We start from the raw sequence: 26360 nt of genomic DNA on the forward strand, positions 1-26360 counted from the left end.
ATTGAGATATAAGAATATTTTTAGAACATTTTGTTCACTGGTTTGTGGAGATGGAATATTAATTGATGAAGGAATGCTTTTTAAGTCTGCAGAAAACAGTCAGGAGATTTCTTTCCAGATACATTATTGTGCAGCTACTTGTTATTTCTCAGCTCGCCATAACTAAGGATTCCCCAAAAAATCATTCAAGCTGTCCCTCTGGAGCTCTTCACTGTCATCTCCTGGATCCAATGGCAAGATGGGTTCCAGAGAAAGAAAGAGATGTGACCTTTGATTTCCGATCTTGCAGCCAGGCTGTTAAATATTTATCTTGGATGGCAGAGCTGAGAGCAGCTTCTGGAGTCAGAGTGCAGCAATCCAGCAGGCGTCTGCAGGTTTGGAGACTAATATTTCAGGACAAGGAAACATGGGAGCAGGAACAGATAGATAAATGTCTCAGGAGCATAACAGAAGCGCTCCACTTCCACTGTAGAGAGTACAGAGATACAGTTGATCCGCTGTAATCACACAAGGACTTAAAAAGGAAAGCAGTAGCACTACTTCTCTTGGCTTTGCTGCAAGGTTTCCATCATATGGGGTGAGTAATTGGGGCCTGGTACTGGAACAGAACATGGAAATATTGACACTCTGAGGCCTTCAAGTGCTTGTGCGTGTAGGGGCTTAGCATATGTGTGCATGTATTTGTCCTTAGAAATGTACTCTTTCCTGAATGTACAGATAGACCTTGCCAAGTGACAGGTGAGTAAGCTGTGTCAACTTTACCAACCGGATCCACAAACTCCCTTTTGTGGCCAGCATGAATGTGACACACACAACATCTTAAAACATGTAAGTGTAAATGTGTATCACTCGGGCCAATTTATTGAGATGGCTATGGAAATGGCCTCTTCTTTCCTCACATGTAAAACACTGAAGGGCGTTTCCACAGAGCCTATGCCTGTATGGGAATCTCTATTATTTCCAGCTGTGGATGGAAACTATTACTGAGCGCCTTCTCCCTGATGAGCTTTAAAATGTGTGCTCACATACACACACGCAGACATAAGCTATGTGCTCACACAAATGCCTACAGACACTCAGTCAAACATTCAGACCCACGCTGAATCATTCACCAAAGATAAAAGACACCCTGTTGGCCTGAGAAAGAGAAAGAGAAAGAGGGAGGGAGAGAGGGAGAGACGAACAGCAGTGGTTCCCTCCTTCTTTTTCATTCACTTCCTCTCTCCCTCTGCACTGAGGAGACCTCACTGCTCAGCCTGCACTCGTCTGTAAGTACTGTACAACTTGTGCTGTGACTTCACACTGTGACTAGAGCCAGGCTTAGTATCACATGGATAGTAAATATTAACGAAGGAAAACATGAGAACGATTGAGTTTTGCTTTGCTTTTTTTTGTTTTATGAGCTGAAAGGGAATTGCCTCTGCCACAGATTTGAGCATCATGTTGTTGCTGCTGTCCATCACTCAGTTTATCATTGCGGTGTGATTGTTGTGAGTTTATTCAAATTTTTTCTCAAACTGTCATTGAGCAATTTTTGAGCACTTTTATGGAAAAGGCGCTTTACAACAGCATAGATGCCAATCTTTTACTGACTGTGGTTCAGTTGATGATAATCATCAGGCCTCTGTCCAAAAGCTGGTGACGTTGTGGCTTTAGTCGCTGTTTTAAATATTTAAGTGTGTTTAGATTCCCCTGTTATATATGTACTCAATCATTTGTATATTCGCCCAGATCGATCCATATTTGGCATTTTCATCTAACTATAAGCAGAAAAGCAGTTCCCAGGAAGATTATACCAGAGATTGTTTGTCCTCGTCAGCCAACAGTGTGACTCAAAGTCCTGGGACATACACAGAGCAGAAAAATGTTGTTTACTGCTAAAATAAACCCTGATGCTTTAGTGTTTGTTCTCGGCCTGTGGTATCAATGACTTATGCTGTTGGATGTCCAGACCTCATTATCTCTCCTTCACGGTTACAGTAATGGTTCATTACCTGTGGATTCATATCTCTGCAGTTATATCTTCAATTGCTGATAACTGTATCTTGTAATTTTGTCACAGACTTGCTGTCTCTTGTTTCCTCAGAGCAGAGATAAGGTGGTAGTAAAAAAGGCCCAGGGCAATAGTCATCAATTAATGTAGGTTTCGGTTATATAACAGATTTATGTCATGGTTTATTCACTCGCTGGAATCTTTGGCTGTCAGGCTTTTAATGAGCTTCATGGTTGCTCTGTAGTAACATACTGGCACATACCACTCAGTGTGAAAGTAGATTGGTTGGCCTTTACTGTATCGTTAAAGGGTCTGCTGGAATTCATCCATCTCAGTGAAGGACTGATGCAAAACATCACGCCTGCTTCCTCCTGCCCTGTTCTGATCATGTTTCTCTGTAATAAAAATGATCGCTGGCAAGGTTGAAGCCTTGTTTTTTGTGTGGTGAAGACAGTGAGACAAAGTGAACAAGGATTCAGTGTGGGAGAAGTGTCGTGTGTGGAGGCCAAAGCGACAATCGCCTCTTGCGTGATTACCTCATTTAGCTGCAGAGTGACAGGGTGTCAGATGTGGTCACAGCGGGGTGAAAGTCTGCTCCGGCGGGACACAGATTATGAGGGAGCTTCAACCTGAAGCCTGCGCCTCCACGTTTGCCCCTCAGGTTCAACGTCTCAACTGTTTGGCAAAAACGACCCTGTGAGGAGTGCAGGCTCAGTAAACGGATATCTGCCCTGAATTTAGCTCTACCAAGCCAGACCACTGAATTATTAAAAAGAGCTGAGTCCTCCTATTTCAGGCTGGAACTGCATACATGGTTAAACAAACAGACAATAGACCACTGACTAAACTAAAAGTTATAAGTTTATTGCTTGAACTCTGAGACAGTAGAGTGCACCTGAGAGAGAATGTTGACTCTGTTTGTCAGCAGCAGGTGACTGGATCACACACCTGCAGCGTGGACCTTGTAACTCAGACACTGTGCCAAAACTAACCTGTCAGCATGTTAATTTCAGGTTTTAGAGTTGTTTGTCTTCATTGGCAAGAATGCTGCAAAACTGGAAATCCTGGAATCCTCCACGTTTTGAATGCAAGAGCAGCAGTGAGGTTTGATAATAGCCTTTTTTCCCCTGTTTAACTGCTGCTCTGTTGTTTGACTATGCAGCATCCAAACCAGACACATTCAAGCAAGGAATTTGAATGACGACTGACTTATCTGGGCACATACCACATCTCTTACTTTGAATAATTTGCTGTTAAAAGGACAAAATATTTCCGTCGGCCATTGCATTCAACATTATTGCTGTGTGTGTGTGTGTGTGTGTGTGTGTGTATGTGTGCGTGTGTGTATGTGTGTGTGTGTGTGTGTGTGTGTGTGTGTGTGTGTGTGTGATCATGGAAGAAAAGTCAGCATTACACTATGGTGTATTACTCTGAATCACTTCCAGAGTTAGAACAGAAAGAGCTCCTATTCTCCTTTTGTGCATTTGGCTAGCCAGAGACCTGGCCTTTGCACACACACACACACACACACACACGCACATAAACACACACACAAAAGGAGAGGGAGGCACTGGAGAGATAAAGTTAGGCGGGGGTGTCATGGAGTCATTGGGAGGTGGAGGTGATGAGCTATTTGCATTCCCCTTACGTTAACCCTGCGCAGTGAAATATCACCTTATCACAACAATAGGGCTTCTTCACTGAAGGAGGTGCCCTGAACTGACAAGCCAAGAGTAGGGTGCCTTTTGAACAGGGGGCCGAAGAGGTTGCTATGGCGATGCCTGTCAACCGGGAAGTCCTCCATACAGGCAGGCAGGGCAAGGGCTGGGAGTGAGATAGAGAGGAGAGAGAGCGAGAGAGAAAGCAAGAGAGAGAGCGAGAGAGAAAGCAAGAGAGAGAGAGAGAGAGAGAGAGAGAGAGAGAGAGAGAGAGAGAGAGAGAGAGAGAGAGAGAGAGAGAGAGAGAGAGAGAGAGAGAGAGAGAGGAGGGAGAGAGAGAGAAGAGAGAAGAGAGAAGAGAGAGAAAGATTGTGTGTCCTGGCTAGTTTCACAAGGGACAGAGAGAAAGAGCAGGCAAGGTCTGCAGCGTGGTTTACGTGCATAGCAGAGGCTGAGTGAAAGAGGTGGGAGTCCACTTGTTGGTGCCACTTTGAAGGTGAGTACACTATTTCCCATGGGACCACAGGTTCAAATCACTGCTGTGGCTTACCTTAAACTGACTATCTGCTATTTTGCAAGTGTGTTTTTAAGATTGGGTAACCTATCTGACCACTCAGGGCTTACATGCCACTCCACAGGATTAGTGCTACTGACCAGGAGTGTCTTAAGTATAGAGGGATGCTGTTGCAGTGCACCTAAAAACATGTTTTTGTGTAGTTTGGAGTGTTTCAGTGGACCTGTAGGAGTTGCTGAGGAGAGAACAGCTGTGAGTTACAGCTGGATCACAAAGAGAGAGGACACTGTGGGCAGTGTTGGCTAACATGTCATCCCTCATCACTCTGCCCATTAGGTGTGTGTGCACTGACAGCTGCAGTGTAATGTGACAGAAGAGGAAATCATTTGTTCTGTCAGAGTATTTTCCTCATCCTGCTCCAGATAGCAAGTTTAATGGCTCTAGGACTGTCCAGGTATCGCTAGAGACTCCCCTTACTCTCAGGGTGATTTCCACCATTGGCTCTGATTCCCTTTGTGATATTACTGAGGGTCTGGCTGCCAGTCCTCATATCCACAAGCTTCACTTAGCATTGAATATGCAAGATGACAGCCATGAGGATCTGTGAGATTTTTCTATAGGTACTGTGTTTTGAGTGTGTATTTTCTCATGCTTTCTCTGACTGATTGTAATTACAATCTCACTTTTATGAATCCACTCAAATGATAAATGATCTTGGATGATTTGAGCAAATATCAGATGAAACTGCACCATATTTCAGCTCAGTGCTGGGCTGAGAGATAGGCTGTGATTTATTACCTCCTACCCTAAGAATACATCTCTCCTCCATTGACAAGAAGCACACCAACTCTGACTCCTCCTGTTGCATAGTCTGGAGGAGCACCATACAAGGAGGTGAAATACTTCCCTCCTGATAAATGTGTGTATCCCCCAATAACTGCACATCATAAACTAGCAGCTCCAGGACCTTGTATGGGCTACATCTGTGTTCACACATCTGCTAAGTTTGCAGAGGGGCAGTGTGGTTTGTGATCAACCTCGCAGGACCTCTAACATCTTTCACATAGCTGCTCAGTGACTCACTTCATATGTTTGGAAATAAATGCCGGCCTTATTTATTCACCAAATGTGCTCGTAATTACCTTCTCAATACTTTTCAAGCCAGGCTCTCCTCAGTTTTTCTGTAAATGGGTCGACAGAGCTTTAGCCTATCTATCTGTCTGCTTGAGGTTGTCTGTGCTTAGTTAATATCCAGGAAATAAGCACTTTGTGAGAAAAGATCAAAATATGTTTATGCGTTTTGAAGATTGTACAAGTGTTTTTGTGGTTAAATGTGATGCAAGTCAGCGCTCACCCAAACAAAATAACCGCCTTAAGCAAACAGTGAGCTCATATTTTGGTTGCTTTCCTTCATGTATGTAAGCAGGACTTAGATCCATTCATTTGACTGTGTGCAGCAGTTCCCACCTTATGGAGTCAATGATTAACTCTGTACTTTTGCTCACCACCCTGCACACGGAAGCAGAGGTCAGCATTTGTGCTATTGCATACAGATTAGTTTGCAAGTGGCAGTTTTATTTGCCTCAAGACTTACAGTCATTGTCCCCTCTCATCATCACTATACTATCACTTGGATGTATAGATGATTTATGGACAGCCAGATCCTCCCCCTGACCGCAAATCATTGCTTTCCTGATGGTGCACCAACTGATCGTAGAAGTTCATGGGTCAGCATTGTGACAGTTATTCATTAGGGTATGTGTGGTCACCTTGACAGCATTGTTCTGCGTCAGAACAATGCAAGACGCTCTGTATGTGGTGTAGAAGGGGTCATCGTAGGTCAGGCTTGATTACGTCCTTCTATGGAAGAAAGGGGATGTTAGAACATGGGAAAACGGATGACTGCTGCAGAGTGTTGGTAAGGTCTAAGAAATATTTACTTCATTGTACATTCAGTTTTCATTAGTCGACCTTTCTAGATTGTGAGTGGTTTTGTCTTTTCACTCATTTTAAAGGTTTCCTGCTGTAGTAATACTATTGGATTGCTGCTGTGTTGCTATTCCAGGCTGTGGAAACCTCCCATTGTGATTCACAGGAATCACATGGGTGTGGTGAAGTTCACTGACCTTGAAGCTGCTGAGTAGGTCTGCTTTGGCTCAGCAACTTCAGATAATAAGTTGGTTCCTCATCCGCTTCTTTTTGATAAAATAGAGAAGAAAAAAATCCTTATGCCTCACTTAAGTAACATGCTTTCTCACAGTAATTATATATCATTTATATCATTCATAAAAATCTCTTAAATTTGATTACATCAGTTTGTCTGTGTTTTGGTTCAGTTTACAGAGTTCAACATCTGGCCCAGTGCTCCCAGGGACCGGATGAGTTTCCTGGGGGCAGAGGCAAAGATTTCCATACTACAATCCCCTGATTCTCATTTTCATGTCCTCAGTTACCCTGACACTGACCAAATGCAAAGTGTGACTGCAACATAGGAAGCACTAACTTTTCATTGAATCAGAACATCTGGGTTGCAAGAAACATCCTAGTGTCTCATTTGATCTTCAGCTGACATGCACATGGGCCTTTTATGGCTCTGTATTTTTCCTCCATCTCAAAACTGATCTAGTGGTTATAATGGACCTCTCACCTAGCAGAGGATTACATTACACAGCCTTTGAGATACATGGGCTATAAAATTATCTTTTTTCGGCAAGATAGCATAAAGGCACTTACACCAAGCCGATCTTGAACCCATCTCCATGTGAAAGCTTGTAGCTGCCTTAGCTGTTGAGTCTAAGTAATTATATAAGAATGCACTGGGCGTTCAGAGCAAACCCAGGGAGAGCCAGACTTCTGGACAGGGATTTTTTGCTAGATATCGACACTGATTTTTCCTTATTAGGTAGGATTGTGTTTGGTGCTCTCGAAGGGGGGAATGAATGCGGGGCTGGAGGATTTCTCTGTTGGATTTGGCTCCCCAGGGAAACAAGACACAGAGACAATGTTATGACATGATCTTACTCATCAGGATGCTACATAGATGAGGCAGGAGCTCTTCAGCTTTTGGGCCTTTGACAGAATAAAGTTCTAATGTCAACTTATTAATAATGTATAGAAACCAAAGAGCAACCCATTATTCTACTAATATGAAGTCCAATTACTATTTCTGTTTATATACACAAGAACAACATTTTAGTCCTCTAGGGAAATAATGGCTTACAGAAATAGTGTAATTATTGTCGTCACAATATTACTGTCACTGCATCTCTTTGTATAAATGGCATTTTTACTGTAGTGCAGCGTGTATAAATTCTGCATCTTATATGACAAACAGAGGACAGCTGTCTTGGACTGCTGCAGTTACTGTCCAGGATTGAATGGCAGCAATGTGGAGGTGAGAACGGAGCTCCTTTGTTTCCTCTTCTGAATGAAACAAGCCTGTGTTGAGACAGCGTTTGTTTCTAATGCCAGCAAATTACTCATCTAGTTATTTGCTCATCAGTGTGAAGGAGCCTTAAAAATAAATGGCAACCTGCTGAGGGGAGATCCGGCGTAAATAAGGACCAGCATGTCAGACATATTATTAAGTTTGATTACTCTAAGCTGTTATTTGTGCGTGTAGCTTATGTGTATTGTTGCGTATTGTTGAATAGATAAGAGAGATGTCATTGCTTTAGGAGATGAAAGATCATGTGTCATGCCTGAGAAATCACGGTATTGTTGCAGACACAATCCTCCGGTTTCCATATTTTCCCTGTTATGTAACACAGTTTATTGGGAGATGATGACTCAGAGTGACATCTTTGTCTGGAGATGGAGAACGTTGATTCTATCAGTGCATTGGGCTCTGCTTTGTCTCCTAGTGTGCAGTGAGACACAGTGCATATAGTTTTCTTGGTCTTGACCACAATGATTATGGACTCTAATGCTCAGCTGCAAATGCCACATGGAAAACTCATCAATGCGAATTGTGTTGGACAGCTCTCAGCTTGTAGTAGCCTGGCCCACGCTTGGTCATTACTTTCTTCCTTGCCAAGCTGCAAAGCCATAGTTTGAGGCCAGGACAAAAGAGAGGCTAATCCTTATATTGGTTTTAACAGAGACACTCTGATGTTTTTTCCCAAGATTGGTTCTTACCATATTTTGAGGGAGAAAGATATATATAAAAACAAGCAACAGAGGCCAGGGATGCAAGGCTTGTTGCACGGTGGCTGTGGTTTCAGTGCCGACTGTGTTATTATGGGCCATTTAGCCACTATAGATGAGAGCTGCCAGCTTCATACAGGAGCGGAAATAGCTTCCCCCTCTGCTCCCATGCCTTTGATGTAGAAACAGCAGGCCTAATCTGTTTTTCTGAGGTGCAATTGATTAGGAGTCGGGCTCTGCTTGCAGTAGCTGATCTTTTCCAACATCGAGCCCCTCATGTCCAGTTTATTATGGCATGTGTACGACTGGGAAGAGTGAGGCTGGCATGTGAGTCACTCTCATTGTTTTGGGTGGATTTTTCCTAAGTAACTGGGAAAAGTTGGTGACGCTAACTTTCCATTTTGGAATATTAGTAGGATGGGATAATGGAACATTGTCAAGTCTGCCTGGATGTAAAACGTGATTTAGGACAAGGCTTTGATGAATTCTACAAAAAGACAAGCCACAAGATTTGGAAGAGAAATTTGAAAGCTACAAAACAAACTTAGTGGGTCATTTTCACAGACATCGCTTGCAGATCTCTAGTGAAAAAATAACAGATTTGTTTACAACCATTAAATGCACTGAAACCATGTGCTGAATATATGCTTTATTTATTATTCAGCTTCTAACCTGAGAAATGAAGTAGACTACTCAAGTTAGAACTGTTTTGTTCACATGAAAGATTTCTGTATTTGCGTTGTTGTCTGTACTCTGCTAACTGAAGAGGGTGAGGCTCTGTTGGGAAAATCTGATGTCACGCATGTCTGTGCTTCAGTCAAAATTTAGCAACATTTGAATCACAATGCCACACACCACAGGTCTGATAAAGTCAATTTTTTTGAGTGTTTAAATCTAAACAATAATCAGTAATAAGTGTATTTTTGAATATTTAATGTTAATAATAATAATATAATAAAGAAATACTCAAAGTCCCCCTCCAGTATCAATTGTTTTTTGTCCGTTGTTATTAAATTTGATGTTTGAGCTTCAACGTGCAGATTTATGAAGCTTCCAGTGCACACACACTGAGAACAGACTTTTCAATGAAGTAGGAGACATCCTATTTCCAGCAGTTAAATGTCTAAAATGTAAAATATGTGCATATTCCAAGATTGTCGAAATGTTAATGATGGAGAAGAATGAAATGATATTTTAAAGGTTTTTTATGGGATATTTTAACTTTTTGTGTATAAACCATATTAGACAAATTGTTATGCAAAGTCAAGTATTTTATATACATCTTAAAAAAAATCTAGAAGGTCATTAAAATTTGCAACAAACTCTGATAACAGTGAATACCCAATACAACATTTCTCTAGGTCCTTTTTAACAGTTTATCCTCAAGGTAGAGAAGTTGTGATCTGGCAGTCCAGCATGTTTGATAAAACATGTCTTTATACTGTATCTTCACACTTGATAAAAGAAGTCAGGTGCTGCAGAATAGTTACCTCTAGCAATGAGGTGGAGCACAAAAATGGGAGAATGAAACTCAAAAAAACTTTATCATTTTAGTCTGATGATAGAGACTGCTCTTTTTTTTATTTCCCTTTTGTGTGACTAATCTTCTTGATAGGTATACTCCAGCTTCTCTGGACATATTAAAATAAAAATGAAAGTGTAAAAATGTATTTTGTCTTTTTTGCAGATATTCTTAATGCTGGGGACAAGAATTTGATATCTGCCACACAAGACAGAAAACAGATCACATGCAGTCTCAGGTAAAACCTTTTTTTAATACAACGTGTTGACATAACAAATTGTTCGGCAAGTATGTCTTAAATAAACACATTCAACCATAAAAAATCTAAAAAAACACTTGAGTATCACACAAGTCAGTCCAGTCCAAAAACATCCCTTCGGTTAAGGATACAGATAACAATACTAACGTTACCACAAGGCACAAAGGGCTTTCCCATGACCCCGGCAACCACACAGAGAGGACCAAATCACCTGATTCAAACACATATAGTGTTCCAATAGAAGAGCTAGACTGGCCATCGTGGGCAGGGGCAGTAAAAAGATCACTATGGAGACCACCAGACCACGGCTAGCCCTGCTGGACTTTGAGGTTGACATCAGCGACCCCTTCCCAACCTCTCTGGCCTAAGCTCCACCCCCTGGCTGCAGAATAGGGGGGCCTGGTGAATAGGGAGTTAATGGGCTCATAATAGTCCTCTCCTGTTTCAGTGCCCCCACTCTGCACCTTGAATGAGGCCTTTCTGCAGTTGTGGCAAGAGAGATGATGAAGTGGGTGGAACACTACTTCCCACTGGTCCTGCTTTAAATAAATTAGGGGCCTTTTCATCAGAGGATCCCCCACAGAGGCCAGTTATTCTCTGGAGAATAGCTCGGCCGCTAACATGTTCACATGACCTCCCATAGAGAGTGATGTTTATCCAGAGCGAACAGGAGGACATGACAGGAGCAAAGTTCACCGATTGTTTTTGTCCATCCATATTTCTCATTTCCTGTGTTTTTAGCAGTGTGTGGAAGCGGTTGGGGACCCAAATGGCTCCAAGATTGTCTTCAACCAAGAGGTGGTCATCTCTCCTGGACTCCCTACTCCTCCTCTGAGTCCTTTTCGCTCAGCGAGGCAGCCATCTGGAGAGTCTAAGGTATGCACAGACTGTCCTGGCTGGAAGCTCTGGTAATAACAATGCTGAGGCTGAGTGCATGGTATTCAGTAAACAAGTGCTCCTCCCTGTGGGAAAATATTGCATCACATGCTATACATCCTGCCATGGATATGTTATAACCATGAGTTATCAGTTACTGTGCACTGAGATGCTTGTATTTGGACTAATGTAGGCTATATTCTTCTTCCTTTCTTAAGGTGTCAGAGGTGAATGGAAGTGGCCCAACATCTCTCAGCTTTGGATCATACTATGGCCCCTCACAATCATATGGTACGGTTGAGAATTTTAAAATCTGTACATCACAAGAGTGCTGTGTTGTTCAAGTGAAAATATATTTCCAGAAAATAGATATTAATTTAAGGGCCAATTTAAATTTGGAAATGACATAATATAAGTTATTTATTGTTTTTCATATGAATGTGAGGTTGGAAACTTCTCTGAGTCTCATATAAAGTACATGAATGCTCTTATACTTCACCTGAATTCACCTATAATCTATGATTCTATCTGATAATTAGAACAACATAATTACTAGAATCTTACTGTTGTGATTGTGTAACTCAGGGGGGCTGTCCAATGGCGTCCAGGCCTGTGCCACTCTACCACGTAGCTGGACTCCCACCAGAGAGGAGAGACTTATCAAGTTCTCAGGAATTGGCCCGGTGGATGAGACAGGGATGCCTATTGCCTCCAGATCAGTAAGACAGATAACACACAGCTTGATAATTGATTACAAGCTTTATTTTATCCTTTATTTTTAAAACCCTAACCCTAACCCTAACCCTAACCCTTTTTTGGGGGGGTGGGGGGGGGTGGGGGGGGGGGGGGGGGGGGGTAATTTTGTGCATATATCCTTGACAAACAAAGCATCCTTTGCTGATTCGACTGCCTTTATTTTACATCTTGCTATAACTGATGTGTTGTATTTCTCAAAGCCTAATTCGCCAGGTCTGTTTACTTTCTGTGCCTCTCCTCTTTTCTTATATCAGAGTGTGAACAAGCCCAGAGACTGGTACAAGAGCATGTTCAGACAGATTCACAAGAAGCCAGAGGGTAAGAACACTCCTCCTCCTCCTCCTATCACACACTCTCTCCAGAGAGAATTCCTCTCTGTCACTGTCAGGTACTACAGAGGCGATCCAGCCAACAGATTATTGCAGAGGCAAAATCAGACATGATTAAAGAGCCCTAAAGTCTTATGTCATTTCTGCTTTTTTTTTTTTTTTTTTTTACCTCTGATAATAATCCTGATTCTTATCACAGCCCAAACATGGCCCTTCATTTGTCTCCATTAACAGTTGCGTAATAGAAACATGTTCCCTGTTATTTGTGGGGTTGGCAGCACCACTGGAGAATTTTTTTCAGTTGATTGCTTTGGATTCATTTTGCTTGTGATGAATCTTTTCGGCTCTCTGCAAAACTATGTATTATTAAACAGCATTATCATGTGAACATGCCTGAAAGTTTGGTTGTGCCTGAGGAGCAAAGACAGGATTTAAAGTAGTCAATAATAGTGCTGGAATGTAAGCTTATTGAGTGGATACAGTGTCATAATATCAGTAAAGTACTTTTACTCAAGTACAATACTTCTGTACAGTTTTGAGCTGATGAGATTGTCCATTTACAGCACAACATTTCAAAGAGAAATATTGTTCTCAATATGTTTTTTTTTGTTTTTTTTCCACTGTTGGCACAAGTTGATGTTGGCTTGTGACGGATTTCTTTGTATGGACATCTGCTCCACACACAGCGTACATCTTCACTGCTCTGCTTTGCTAAAATGATGGCATTTTACCATTGTTGTTTTGGGGGTAGTCACAGCATGACATCACTCCATTACACAGCAGGGCAATATAAAATAAGTTGTTTACCTAGTGGAGGCTTGCTGGTAGTCAGCAGCTCTTCATCAAATATCTTCACCATTGTGGCTGTTTAATTGATCTACTGAACAAAGATCTCCAAATATGTCCATATCTTGTTGTGAATGTTTCATTTCTTGTAAATTCTTCACAAGAAAAGTATGTTGTTATCTACTCATTTAAAACATTTTAATTTGAAGCAGCAATCCTATCCTCAGCAGGCTTCCAGAAATATGGCCAATCAGAACAGAGTGTGCCCATCAGGAGGGGGGGGGGGGGGGGGGGGCTTAAAGAAACATGAGCTGAACCTACCTGTTCGAGTTAGAGTCTGAACTGAGGGGCTGCATAAAGGGCCAGCATAACATAAACAAGGAGTTTTTGAACTGTGATTCGTGCAAAGGTTCTCTAGTGGAGTCTGAAAAAATATAGCGCTGGAAATGAGGATAATAGTTCCCCTTTAAGTTTTTGATTGCAGGACTTTTACTTGTACTGTTAGTATTTTCACTATCCTCAACCCACTGGTAATAAGTATGACTAATATGTCCGATTCTAAGTTTGATTGAATTAAAATACATTTTTATGAAGTCTAAAATAAGCCTCTTTTGTACTTTTTTTCAGATGATGAGGAAGATTCAGAGAGGTGGTCAGCCGAACGTAAGTGAATCTGCCATCAATGTCCACATTGTTGTCTTGCTCAGTTACATAATCAGTTTTTACTTAAAACTGCACTGATCCACAGGGCTCCAGTTATCTGCCAACACAGAGGAAAATAATGAAGCAGACAAGAATCTCTTCAGACTAACACCTTATGGAGCCTTACCAGACTGGTGAGTTTATACTCATTTGTTGAAGCTGTGTCATGACAACGTGGAGAATATCCCATAATGCAGTCTAGAGAAGGTTGGCAAATTCCCAGTCTATCACATGGCATGCACAGACAGATTGTCACATTCCCATCCTTGGGCAGTTTAATAAAGTCTTGAGTTAAGCTGCTAGGAGTCTTCTTGGAAGGAAATCTCTTTGCTTTAGGTGACCACTTTGAAACACTGGTCCTTTATATCACACTTGGACTAATTCAGTTTGGTTTTCAATTTTAAAAAATAATTTAAAAAAAACAAAATATAAACACATCGATTAGACTTAACAGCTTACTTTGACATTGTGCAAAATGTCTCTTCCATACATCCCAAAAATCGTAGATAGAAGAAATTAAATGATTTATTTTGCAAATACAGCTAATACAAATGTAAAGGGGGTTTAACAGTATATATGTGCTATTTTTTCCCACTAGAATGCAAACTGGTATGAAATGTTCTTCAATTTATTCCTCACAGAAAATAAAGACTGTGGATCTTGATCTTGTGAATACCAACCAAAACTCAGGCCAAGAGCAGTGGCGGAAAATGTGTGGGAGAGACAAGTTTGGATTTGTTGTTACAGGCACTAACAATGAAGGCCACGATTAAGTTGCTGTCCATGGTGTGTGTGTGTTGGGGTGTTATGTTTCAGGAGTGAAGATGTAGATAAGTTGTCAGACCCGGGAAAGCAGCACCCTCAACCGAAGAGCATATTCGACTTTGAGCCTGGGAGGAGCACCACCTCTGAAAGCCAGAGCCAGGTATGCCCTCACACACACTCGCACATTTAAAAATAGGACACAGATTCCTGCAAAAAACACCTTTTTGCATGAATCTTTAATCTCTAGATTTATCCAGCATTGTTGTTGCCCTTAGTCTTTGGGATCCTTTGTGTAGTCTGGCACTGTTTTGGGGCTCAAGAACAGGTTTGAGGATGAGCACCTTTTCTTTAAGGATTACAGTCTAAGTCCTCATGTTTCATCTTCTCACGCGAGGTAACTAATAACTTTTGAGTGTGGTCATTCCACAGTGTGTCTACTGCTCACCACCAGATGTGTCTGCGTCCTGTATTGAAAGGTCTTCCAGATTTCATTCATTTATTTAGCTTTTCAGACAAGCAAAGGCTTGATCTTAGTATTCCTTGTAACTTTTCCACTGTTTATTTACCATTTACCATTTAGATGGATTGTCTTGAGTATTCTGTAGCTATCTGTCTACGCTGTGTGTCCTTGTGTTTAAACAGCTGATTTCAAGAGTGATGTCTCCAAAGATTTCTTTTCTGAATGGCTCCTGCAACAATGTCCCAGATCTAGTGCATATTGTGCCTTGTGTCTGCGCTTGTGAAGAAAAGGAATCTTTGTTTTCACTCCCCCATGAGAGCTGAGGTGTCTTGTGATCCGCATTATGGTGTTAACCTCTTGTGGTGTATAATGGCTCACATCATGGCAACTTATTTCATTTCCTCTTCATGACGGATGCCAATGTTCTATCCCCTGGACGACGTTTAGAAAACCAGCACACAGACCATATCAGGTGTTGTGCTGCTTCACAGTGACATTATACTTTGTGATTGTAGGATAGCTCCCAGCTGATTGGACACATTCAGCCAAGGTTTAAATGGAAAATGAAGCACGGGGGTCTATGGTTCTCACCAGTCGAGCCTTTTATAGGCTAGGATAGAAACAGCTGTTCAGATCTGATCTGATCAGAAGCAGTTTTGGCTGCCTAGTTAAATCACTTCATTAAAATATGGATCACCGTTATATGAGGGTTATGCCTCTGCTGGCATCTTGACATCCAGCAGTTTGTGTTTAAATACTATTTGGCAAACTGTAACTGTTTTTTTAACCTCCTGAATCTAAGATATAACCACAATGAATCTTTAATGAATTAAGATTATTTAAATAGCTAAAGCAAATCTCTGTCCTGAAAAGTCAATTCATTATCCTGAACAAAGTTGTGAGCTGACACTGACCAGATAAAAGTCCAGTTCTTCCACAAGATATCTTATAGTCATCGCATATTCATTTTATTTGAACTAAAAGAGATGTGTCGAAACCCTCCAGAAAAGCAGTCAGATGTGAGATTTTGTCCACATTCATGTGTAGCAATTTGTTCGGTTCAGCTTAAATCCCTCTCAACACATTTTTTTAAATGAAAGATATACTGTACACTGTCTATGATATTAGAAAATTCATGCAAACCTTCATAGCATTTTAGGTGGAGTATATGTTTACATTTATGTCATTTTGAGGCTAAACACACCGTCAATAAAGCTTCTTGAAATGCTGGCAGGTGTCTATGAACAAAATAAGTTTTATAACGATGTTGTGTCATTTTTCTGTCTTTAGGCTCATCTGTCACTGAAGAAACAGCCTGAGAAACCCAAGTCCCCTTCAGTTGAGGTGAGCAACTTTGACAACACTTCAGGCTCTGCCTTTCTGCCTTTCACCTTTAAACCATTAAAAAGGGACACCATTAGCTTGTATTAGTACAGTGGATTAGTGTTTTAATTTTGCCATTCCAATTCCAATATTGTTCGGGCTCAGGCCAGTCTGGTCTCTGAGCTGAGTCGGTTTGAGGCTGAGCTGGACTCGGAGATCCAGGGCCTGGAGAGGAGACTTTCCCAGAAGAAGCAGCGTCGAGGCCGGGGTGAGGTACTGAGCCCCCCTCCTGACTCTCTCTACTGAAGCATCCCTCCTACCCCCATATCCAGCAGAATCCTCCCCCACTTGCACCTTTTACTCCCCTACTCCTGATGAAAGCTGCGTGCCTCAGTGAGATCCTGCTTGCTAGCTTTGACCATGTTTGCTGTGTTTCCTCTGTGACCTGGATGACAGCTCCCAGAATGGCCTGCCTGTCTTGCACTATGATTGATCTGCCAAATCACCTGCCTGCTAGTCCCCCACTCCCCACCCACCTCAGCAAGTGTAAATCTGGCTGCCAAAATATCAGTTTCCTTCAAATCTCTAGTAGAAATCAGTTTTCTTAGAACAATGCTTGTTTAAAGAGAGATTTTGATGTAACCCTGTGAAAAAATGTAGTTGATCCTCATGCTATTCCTGATTTTTGTGTGATTACACTTGCTTCATGAGCTATAATTTTGCTGAAATCACAACTCAGACAGATCATGAGTGGCGGTGTTGTTTTGTAGCTCAAGGAGCATAGGACCCAGGGGATTTCTTGCTCTTCTGGGAGTGGTCAGCACCTCTACTTCGCCAGAGTTGTTGTGAGATTTCCTCCAAGCTGTGAGATACAGTAGGCTGCAGGGAACAAGCTGTATTTAATGTTCACTCTGCTTTTAGGAGGCCAGAGGCAGGGATCCAGTTGCTGCCCCCAAGACCGGGACTACAAACTACAGGTCAGTCACAACATTACTGAAGAAAGTAATATGAAATATGATTGCCCTGAGAGATATTCAGCAGGTTATGGCAACTTTACTGACAATTCACATTTTTATTGTTGAAGATGTGTTTTCCTACAACACATTACACATTTTTGCACATTGTACGGTAATTCATAAACATATTGTGTCACCTGATAGTAACATAAAAGAAGATAAAAAGAAGATTTGAAAGTTTTCACTCTATGCACAGTTTTATTCAAAGTGTACAGGTTTTCTTTTCGTGACTGTTTAAAGTATATTTGGAGCTTTCACAACTGCCTCTAAATGAATGTTATAATTTGTGTTTTTTGGAGGGTTTTTTTAATAAATAAAAAAAAAATCTGTTTTACTATTACAGTGATGTGATCTGTCCACTAAAAAGTAGACAAATAGGATGCCAAGACAAGAGAATTTCAAGATAGTAGTAAGGGCATTCAAATTTAAAATCTTGTGATTGCTGGAGATTTTTTCCTTCATTATGAGAGAGGCATGGTATGAACACTAAACACCAGGAGGGGTTAATGGAAGGGCCTAGGTCAGTCACCACATAACAGACCTCCTCTGAGCTTAACACACAACATCTTAATCCACTTTGATATTTCTTCATCAGGTAACCCAGTTGTAGTTTTCCTACCCGTTGCTTCCTGCTGTTTTCAGAAACCCAGTGCTGTGATTGGACATTACAGCCATTAAGAGTTTGCAGGGTGCCTGTGAGCTGAACTGGTGACTCTCTGGTGCTGGATGCTCTGTTAGGAAGCTGTTGAACTGTAACAAGTTCAAGTACAGTGTTTGTTACCTCAGACAGCAGACAGCATTCCACATTCTCACCATGTGTGTAATGCATTCTTGGACGATTCTCGCTGTTGTTTGCTAAGTTGAGTTCATGGGTTTTGACCTTTTCTGGCGTGGTGATTTTTTTTTTACAAAGAGGCTGTTGCTAAGGGCATGCCAAGTTAAAACACGAAGTGGCAAGAAACTGTCAGGTTTTTTTTTACTGCTTCCTGTTACATAGAGACATTGTTCAGCTGTAGGCATCTAGCTGCAAACACTGAAATACAAAAAAAGACTGTCTGGAAATATGTAAATGAGTTCAGAGGAAGGCAGACGGAAGGTTTTGTGTTCTGGATTAATTCATAACCCAGAAACAGCTAGACTCATGATTATGATTACCATAAATGAAGTTTCAGGACTACAGAACCATTTAGAGACAAAAGTTTTAACCTCCAAACTTCATCTAAACCAGATCTTCAATTCAAGGACATGACTCACACTGTAGCTGTCCCTGTAGCTGTCTGATTATTTGTATCAGCTCTGTCCAGTGTATTAGAACCAGCAGCTGCATCCAGATGTGTTGAGTGTATTTTAAATCTGCAGGAAAACTCCACTCAAAGCTGTGTGTATTCTTGTGTTGTTCCTCTGAATGTGTGTTTGATATCACTGGAAACTCTTCTGCTGACTGGGAGAAAAAGTGACAGTAATATAAACATTAAAAGCTTATGTTTTCCTTTTTTCCTCCAGCAATTTATCAGCATCCAAACAACCTGTCCATCGCCCTGTTGGCCCATCACCAGCCTCCATTCCCACATATGGTAAACATGAGATTTCTTCCTTTTTGGCTCTACAAGCTACACATGCACATTGTGATTTTCTCACCATCTCTGCCATGACTTTGATTACTGATTTTGGTAGTCTACAGTAGTTTCCATTTCTGTCTGCACTGTGCGTGAGCTCTGCTCTTGAATATAGCACCTCCTCCTACTTAAACCCACTGACACAACATAAGACATGTTTTGCTCTCAATGTCCACAGAGGCTGCTCATTTAATCTGGCAGCATATATTTCATGAAAGCTTTTAGTAATTTAATTTATTCTGATGGTCCCATGATTCTCTTTCATCACTTATGTGTCTGCTACACTGACATTTTAGCATGGAAAGCATTGCTGTTAATTTCCTATAGAAACAGAAGGTGCTGTAGATGGGCGGGGAGGAAGCCCAGAAAAATAGGAAGTTGGACTCGGAAGACCTGATTAAAGATTAGCTTTATCCTATTGTTTTTCCTGGAAATTAGTTCAGGGGGGGAAAGCCTGAATGATTCGCTGAACTAAGGCAGCTGGTGAGGCTGTGCTTTAAAAACTAAAGTGCAAAACATTTTATACTCCACTCATACTATTGTACCTTCAATTTGCTCCACAGTAGAACGTCTCTCTCCTGCAAATGAAACCATGGAGCACTCTCCTAAGAAAGAGGAGAAGAAGGTATGTGCATATGACTTTCTGTTTACCTAAAAATAATGGAAAGTTTTATTAAAGAAATAACTTTGTTAGGTGTTTTTGAGCTGTGGCATTTTGGGGGATGGGGAGGGTCTGATTAGATTCTGGATAGTTCACATAATAAAAATCTTAACTGAAACACTGAATAATTTGTTTATTTTTCCAGATGAAAGCAGCAAGAGTCAAGTTCAATTTCCAGGCTCAGTCACCCAAGTGAGTTACTTTTAGGAGCTGATTGCACACAGTAGACAAGCCATTTCCATTTTCCTTGTACAGCCGTCTATATTTCTGAGAGAAAAGATAACGTCATACCAATATTAGATTTAACGCCTTGGAGACTGAAGTTTCAATTGTCTACAGGATGTACATTTGATACGTTTTGAGCTCTGAACTTGACTGTCTTGTAACCTAATGGAATTTCCATTAATGTACTTTTCTCTTTCAAGGGAGCTCTCACTGCAGAAAGGCGACATTGTCTACATCCACAGGCAGGTCGACAACAACTGGTTTGAAGGAGAACATCATGGCAGAGCTGGCATTTTCCCCTCGACCTATGTGGAGGTAAATTTCTTCATATCTCTCAAATTTGACCATGTGAAATCAAAACCATGTGATGCTGGCTCATATCTATTCCCTCTGTCCTTCACAGATTCTGCCTCCTTCAGAGAAGCCAACACCTATAAAGTCTCCCACTGTACAGGTGTTGGACTATGGGGAAGCTGTCGCTTTGTTTAATTTTAATGCGGACCTTCCAGTTGAACTCTCTTTTCGTAAAGTGAGTGTTATGTTGGTTCATGTAATCAAATGTGTGTAAACATACAAACTGTTCTCTCAGCCACAAGAGGTAAAAACTGGATCTGCAGAGAATAGGATACTTTCCCTCCATTGTATTACCAATTAGTTTGGCTGTAAATCTTATTAGCACTTAAAGGAATAGTTCAACATTTTGGGAAATTTGCTTTCTTGCTGATGCTAAAGGTAGGCTGACACCACTTTCACATTTGTATAGTAAATATAATGCTATGCCAGCAGCCTGTTAGCTTAGCTTAACTGCTAACCAACACATATGAAACTCAACATGAACATATTTTATATAATTTGTTTAATCCTAACTGCAGTAACAACCTGTTGATGGTGACTAACTGGTAGCTCATTATAGCTTAATTTATTGCTCACACATCAGAGCATTATCAATCTTCTTATCCAACTTTCAACAAGAAAACAAATAGTGTTTTAGAGAGATGGTTGAATGGGATTACATCTTTTTAACAGTATTATGAAGAATTTAGATGAGGGGAGTGCACATTTATATTAATCTGGTAAAGCCCTTCGAGTTTTTCACTATTTCCACGTCAAGCAACCAAAGTGAAAAGCTCCTTAGTGCAGTTTAAAAAATGTCTATATTACATTTTGAAAGGGTTGTGTATTTAGTTATCATTAGGGCCCGAGCGGCGACTGCAAGTCGCCTGGCGAAAGCCCTATTGAAATTCGTTCATGCCCCAACGTGCAAGTGACCCCAAAGTGCAAGTGACCCCAAAGTAATCAAGTAATCAAGTAATCATGTGGTATGGAAGACCCCCGGGTAAAAATGCTATATTGAAATTGTAATGTTTATTAGGGCCCGAGCGGCGACTGCAAGTCGCCTGGCGAAAGCCCTATTGAAATTGTAATGTTTATTATTATTATTATTTTTAGTATTATTATTATTATTATTATTATTATTATTATTATTATTATTATTATTATTATTATTATTCTTCCGACATTTCGTGCCCCAATTTCGCACCTTTCCCAAATGCGAAAATGCTTATACTTTTGCACGGACGTCCGGCCTCATCCGAAATTCGATATTTTTGGGTGGTCGCACATGGTCGACGCAGAATGGCGGAATAGCGCCCCCTACAAAGTCCAAAAATGCCCATAGGGAATTTTGCTAACTTTGTCCTATGCTCACAGAATTCGGTACACATATGTATTATACCCACATATGCAAAAAAGCCTCTTGACCTCATGACCTCAACCCAACAGGAAGTCGGCCATTTTGGTTTTGATTTTTCCCGCCTAAAATTAACTCCTCCCACAGCGTTCGCCCGATCAAGTTCAAATTAGGTACGCAACATCTCCAGACCTAGCTGAGCTTAAGTTGTGCTCTGCGCATCCGTAGGTCAAAGGGCGTGTCTGCCAGGGCTCAACTAACTTTGGCGTGCTCGCCATGAAAATACGTTTGGCGTTTTGATGGCTTTATTGAACACGTATCAGCATGAAAATTGATACACAGGTCCAGGGTGGAGACCTCTTCCATCTGATAGGGGTGTCGCTCATTTCGCCCCCTAGTGGAAACAGGAAGTGCCATTTTTTTCCATCAACATTGTCCGATTTCCACGAAACTTCACATGTGTGATGAGGGACTGACCCTGAACACACCTGCATGCATCCCATTACTGCCCCCTGGTGGATGAACCATCAACTGCTCATAACTCCCTCATGCTTTGTCCCATTTCCACGAAACTTCACATGTGTGATGAGGGACTGACCCTGAACACACCTGCACGCATCCCATTACTGCCCCCTGGTGGATGAACCATCAAATGCTCATAACTCCCTCTTGCTTTGTCCGATTCACTCCAAACTTCACATGAGTGATGAGTGGCCGCCCTTAACACACCAGACCACACCAGACCATATGTGTAACTACCTGTGACTGCCCCCTACTGGATGAACGAAACATTGCATTTTTGGCCTCCTTCCAGGTTTTTTCTCACTTTCTGCTTCACACCACAGCCCCGCCATGCCTCAGGCCCCGCGGTGGCATGGGTGAGCGAGGGCCCGCCATCGCCGCTTGCGGCTTTAATTGTATATTGTGTTTATCAGTTTATCATGCTTTGGGAAATGATATTTAATACATAACTTTTTCTAAATTCAGCTTGCTTTTTTTCCTCAGGGTGAGATAATCAGCATAACCAGGCGTGTTGACGAAAAGTGGTTGGAGGGGAGGATCTCAGGGACCAGCCGTAGTGGCATCTTCCCCGCCTCTTATGTTCAGGTCAACAAGATGCCCCGCACCAAATACTCCACAGACGACTACCCAGCAGGCCCCATGTCCCCCGTCTCACCTGGACCCCAGAGTCCAGGACGTCCACTCCATTCACCCTGCCTGCGGTCACCAGTGTCCCCTTTCACCCCCACCTCACTCAGCCCCCAACCTGAGCACTCTCCCTTGAAGCCGTCTTCATCTGTACCTTATGGCAGCCCAGCTTCACAGTCACGCTCCCCCACCCAGACACCCGTATCCAAAGAAACAGCCTATCGGTGGCCCCACAGTACCTCCACAACTGCTTCACCCACCAACCAGAACAGTCACTGGGGTGGGACACACTCAGCTAACCAGAGCTCCATGGCTAGAGCTGTTTCACCGCTCACCCAGTCGTCGGCCTCTGTGCATAGAGCAGGAGCCACCACAGCGAACACTCCCAGATACACTGACCCGTCACAGGTCACTGCATGTCCACACCCATGATGTTTCTGTTTGCACTGCCCAAGTGATGATAGGAATGTTGCTCATCATTTCCTATTTCATAATGCCTGACACGAGGTTTCCATATCTTCTAGGGTGCAACAACAAACCGAGCTGCTCCTTCTAATCCACACGTCAACTCCCTCCCACCAACACATGGGCCAAACAACGCTGGCTCCACGATGGTGCAACGCCTGCCGTACGTCTCAAGCTACTCCACATTGTTTCAGCCTAGATAAAATCTTGCAGCTTTGGTGGATTTGTGAGGCAGGAGATTTATTTTGTTTTCTTCCCCATGTTCTCAATTTTAGATTTAAAGCTGTTTACAACTACAAACCACAGAATTCAGACGAGTTGGAGCTCAGAGAAGGAGACATTGTGCAAGTGATGGAGAAATGTGATGATGGCTGGTTTGTAGGTAAGAAATAAACAGTTAATCTGTCAATGAATGTCTTGTAGAAACAGAATACTGAAGTGGGACATTGCATACAGATGGATAACATATTAAAGGAAAAAACTAGTTTGTAGTAGTGTCTCAGTAAGGTGTTGGTCCACCACAGGCTCTAAGAACAGCTTCAAAACTCCTTGGCATATATTCTCAAAGTGGATCTCTAATCTAATGGACTCTTCCAAAGAGTCACAGTCATTTGGTTTTTTGATGACAGTGATGGGAAATCTCCCTTGTGTGTTCATTTGGGTTGAGCTCTGGTGACTGTGAAGGACATATAACTCATATGATATTCATCAAACTATATACAGACTGAGCATCTGCATTTGCTTCTCCACTTATTAATTCAGGGGTCCTTTAAACTGTGACCCCTTGGTGGCCTGTGAATCAATGGGGTATCAGTTAGTTCCAGCAAAGTAGTTTTATTTTATGTGACCGACTGATACCTCATCAGAAAATCACTGAAAATCACTTAAAATAAATGATATACATGAGGTAAATGTAATGAGACATTGAGGTAAAGCGTTTACTTTAAATGCCCCAAAATCTTGCACAGTGCTATGTCAGTCTGCCCTCTCGTGGACATTATAAAACATTGCAGGTTATAGTAATTAGCTAAAACTGTACATTGTTTTTGGTTTGACATGAATGTGTTCATTTATTTAGTTCCCTCTATCTCCACAGGTACGTCAGAACGGACTCATGCTTTTGGGACTTTTCCTGGGAATTATGTGGCACCAGTTTGACTTCCTCACTTCCTGCTTGCCCACATTCACCTGGATTCGTAAGAGTCTGGCCAATCACTCCAGCTCACTCCAGCAGATCCTGCTTTTGACACCCCAGCAATTCTTCATCCCATTTCCCACCACACTCCCAAACCTGCTTTAGTCAGGCCTGCATGTTCATTATTTTTACCAGAACAGAATTTTTAAGACAGGGACATCGTGTGGTTTCTCACCTCTCTGCATGAGTACACGTGTGTGTGTGTGTGTGTGTGTGTGTGTGTGTGTGTGTGTGTGTGTGTGTGTGTGTGTGTGTGTGTGTGTGTGTGTTTGTGTGTGTGTGTGTTGCACTGAGACTTGGTGTTTTCACACACCATTTGAGAGGAAAGACTGAATGCTGATGATACTGTTTCAGATGCAAAGAATGGAGGTTTTTTTGCTCCACAACTATTTGCAGCTGCAGGAAATTTGCATTCTTTCCCAGTGAACAGCACTGTTCCCTCTAAGGTCCTGGTACAGTATGATTCTGCATTCAGTGTTTTACCACCACAGTTTCATCACAAACCACTGTTGAGAATTATGAATTAGGATGGCACATTTTTCTGGTATTTTGCTGGACGATTAATGTTTCCGTAAAATGTCTCCCCCAGATTGTCTTTCAGATCTCTGAAAATATCCTGGGCAGTTTGAGGAAACAACATGAACATCTGTAGATATGTGCTTACAGTAAAGCACAACAAGGGTTCAGGCATGTCATGATAAGGGTACAGCCTTCCATGAGGCTTTTCAGAGGAGCAAAATAATTAAAGCATGTACTGGTTTCTTTTTATTAATAGCAACATTTTGGGCATTTTTCTTTTTTGAATCTGTTCCCTCATGATGGCAAAAGTAAAAAGAGAAATTAGATAGTAATCAGGGCTGTAATGGGAATCGGTTTGCTCTGAAATTCAATTTGTACAAGATCAGGTGTGTTAAATATCTCAAAGTATGTAATCTACACAATGCCTCCAAAGCAAATGAGCAAATGTTCTTTTGACATCGTTGAAGTAATGCTGTATGTGCCAAATCTAACCTTTTATGACATGTCTGTGTTAAAACTTTCCAGTAAACATTCTCAGCTCACTTTCTGCCGTGTTTACTACTACTGCTTTTATAATGTTTTCTCTGCTTAAGTTACAGGGTTAACATTTTCACTTTGACAACAGTATTCAGATTTCACTTATGTTTGTGCCAGTGCAACCAAGTGTGAGCTTTCTAAACCTAATTATAAAACCCTATCATGAAGTCATTTGCATCTTTTTTATGATATATTCATGATTTCTTTGTAAAAATGAATCACGTGCGGTAGACACAGAAGATGATTGTACAGGCTGTGACCTTTTATCAAATTTGAAAGTATAATATATATTTGCTTATAAAACAATGTATCTTATATGTATGGTACGCATTTTTTTAAAAGCAATTAAACATTACAGAGTGATACTGAAAGAAGTTTCTTGTTCTTGTGTACACACACACGCACAAACACACTCACAGGTACACAAGGCTACAATTTGAATATAATCCAATTGGGAAAAATGATAAGACATGGAAAAAGGCACTAATCTAATAAGGGATAGCTACCTCTGGCTATTTAGCATTGCTTTTTAAAATTTTATATTGACAGATTCATTGTAAAAAGACAGTTAGTCTTCCACATGACAGGAACTATGTGAATGGAAAAAGAATAAAGGGTACTGTACGTGAAATCTTCATTCATGATCGTAATTCAAATTTAAAAAAGCATTTAATAGAACAAGGGGATACATGAGATTAAAGATAGGTTCACATTTTTCAAGTCTGTCTAAAAACAATATTCAGGTGCTCATATGAACTCTGAAACAGGTTTTGCTCGATGTAATCATTCCTCCTTTACATTCTGGCTATGATAATACCTATCAATAATGTAAGTGATGGGAGGCCAAATCCACAAATAAAAATGTTTCTAAAAGTTTATCTCAAAATATTGTGAGGCTTCAGTCAAATAATGTGTTTTTAAGACAGTACATTTCAAATGTATTGACTTGATTTGATTCATCGGGAGGCTGAAGGCTCCTATTAGCTAAAATAAAAAAAAATTAAAAACCCAAACATTTTCGTGCAGAAGGAGGACTGTCTATTTGGTTTCCTATGTTGAAAGTGCATTGAAGTAATCTCTTAATAGCCAGTATGAACAGCAGATTATAGCGAGAAAAACATGTGTCAGTGCAATAAGAGCACCTGATTATTGTTTTAGGGCAGACTTGAAAAAGTTGCGAATGTATCCATCAACCCAC

At 41.3% G+C, this 26360-nt stretch overlaps 1 protein-coding gene across 5 annotated transcripts; it reads left to right on the forward strand.

Moving 5' to 3' along the window:
• The first annotated feature begins 384 nt into the window (after positions 1-384).
• On the forward strand, positions 385-25527 carry sorbs3 (sorbin and SH3 domain containing 3). Of its 5 annotated transcripts, XM_062417352.1 has the most exons (22): positions 385-577; positions 718-828; positions 9999-10071; positions 10834-10968; positions 11187-11259; positions 11554-11687; positions 11979-12042; positions 13467-13502; positions 13588-13675; positions 14358-14466; positions 16057-16110; positions 16255-16362; positions 17011-17066; positions 18609-18679; positions 19285-19346; positions 19528-19574; positions 19808-19922; positions 20011-20136; positions 22303-22854; positions 22971-23074; positions 23187-23293; positions 24008-25527. In XM_062417352.1, the coding sequence occupies exons 3-22, from the start codon at positions 10060-10062 to the stop codon at positions 24067-24069; spliced, it is 2115 nt and encodes a 704-aa protein (XP_062273336.1). In that variant the 5' UTR covers positions 385-577; positions 718-828; positions 9999-10059; the 3' UTR covers positions 24070-25527. The 5 variants fall into 5 exon arrangements, with proteins under 5 accessions (XP_062273336.1, XP_062273341.1, XP_062273338.1 ...); XM_062417357.1 differs by lacking the exons at positions 385-577; positions 718-828 and adding an exon at positions 1228-1268 and having other exon boundaries at positions 10837-10968; XM_062417354.1 differs by lacking the exons at positions 385-577; positions 718-828 and adding an exon at positions 1252-1268.
• The last annotated feature ends 833 nt before the right edge of the window (positions 25528-26360 follow it).

Source organism: Scomber scombrus, chromosome 4 (genome assembly GCF_963691925.1).
Source record: "Scomber scombrus chromosome 4, fScoSco1.1, whole genome shotgun sequence".
In the NCBI taxonomy this organism is placed as follows: Eukaryota; Metazoa; Chordata; class Actinopteri; order Scombriformes; family Scombridae; genus Scomber; species Scomber scombrus.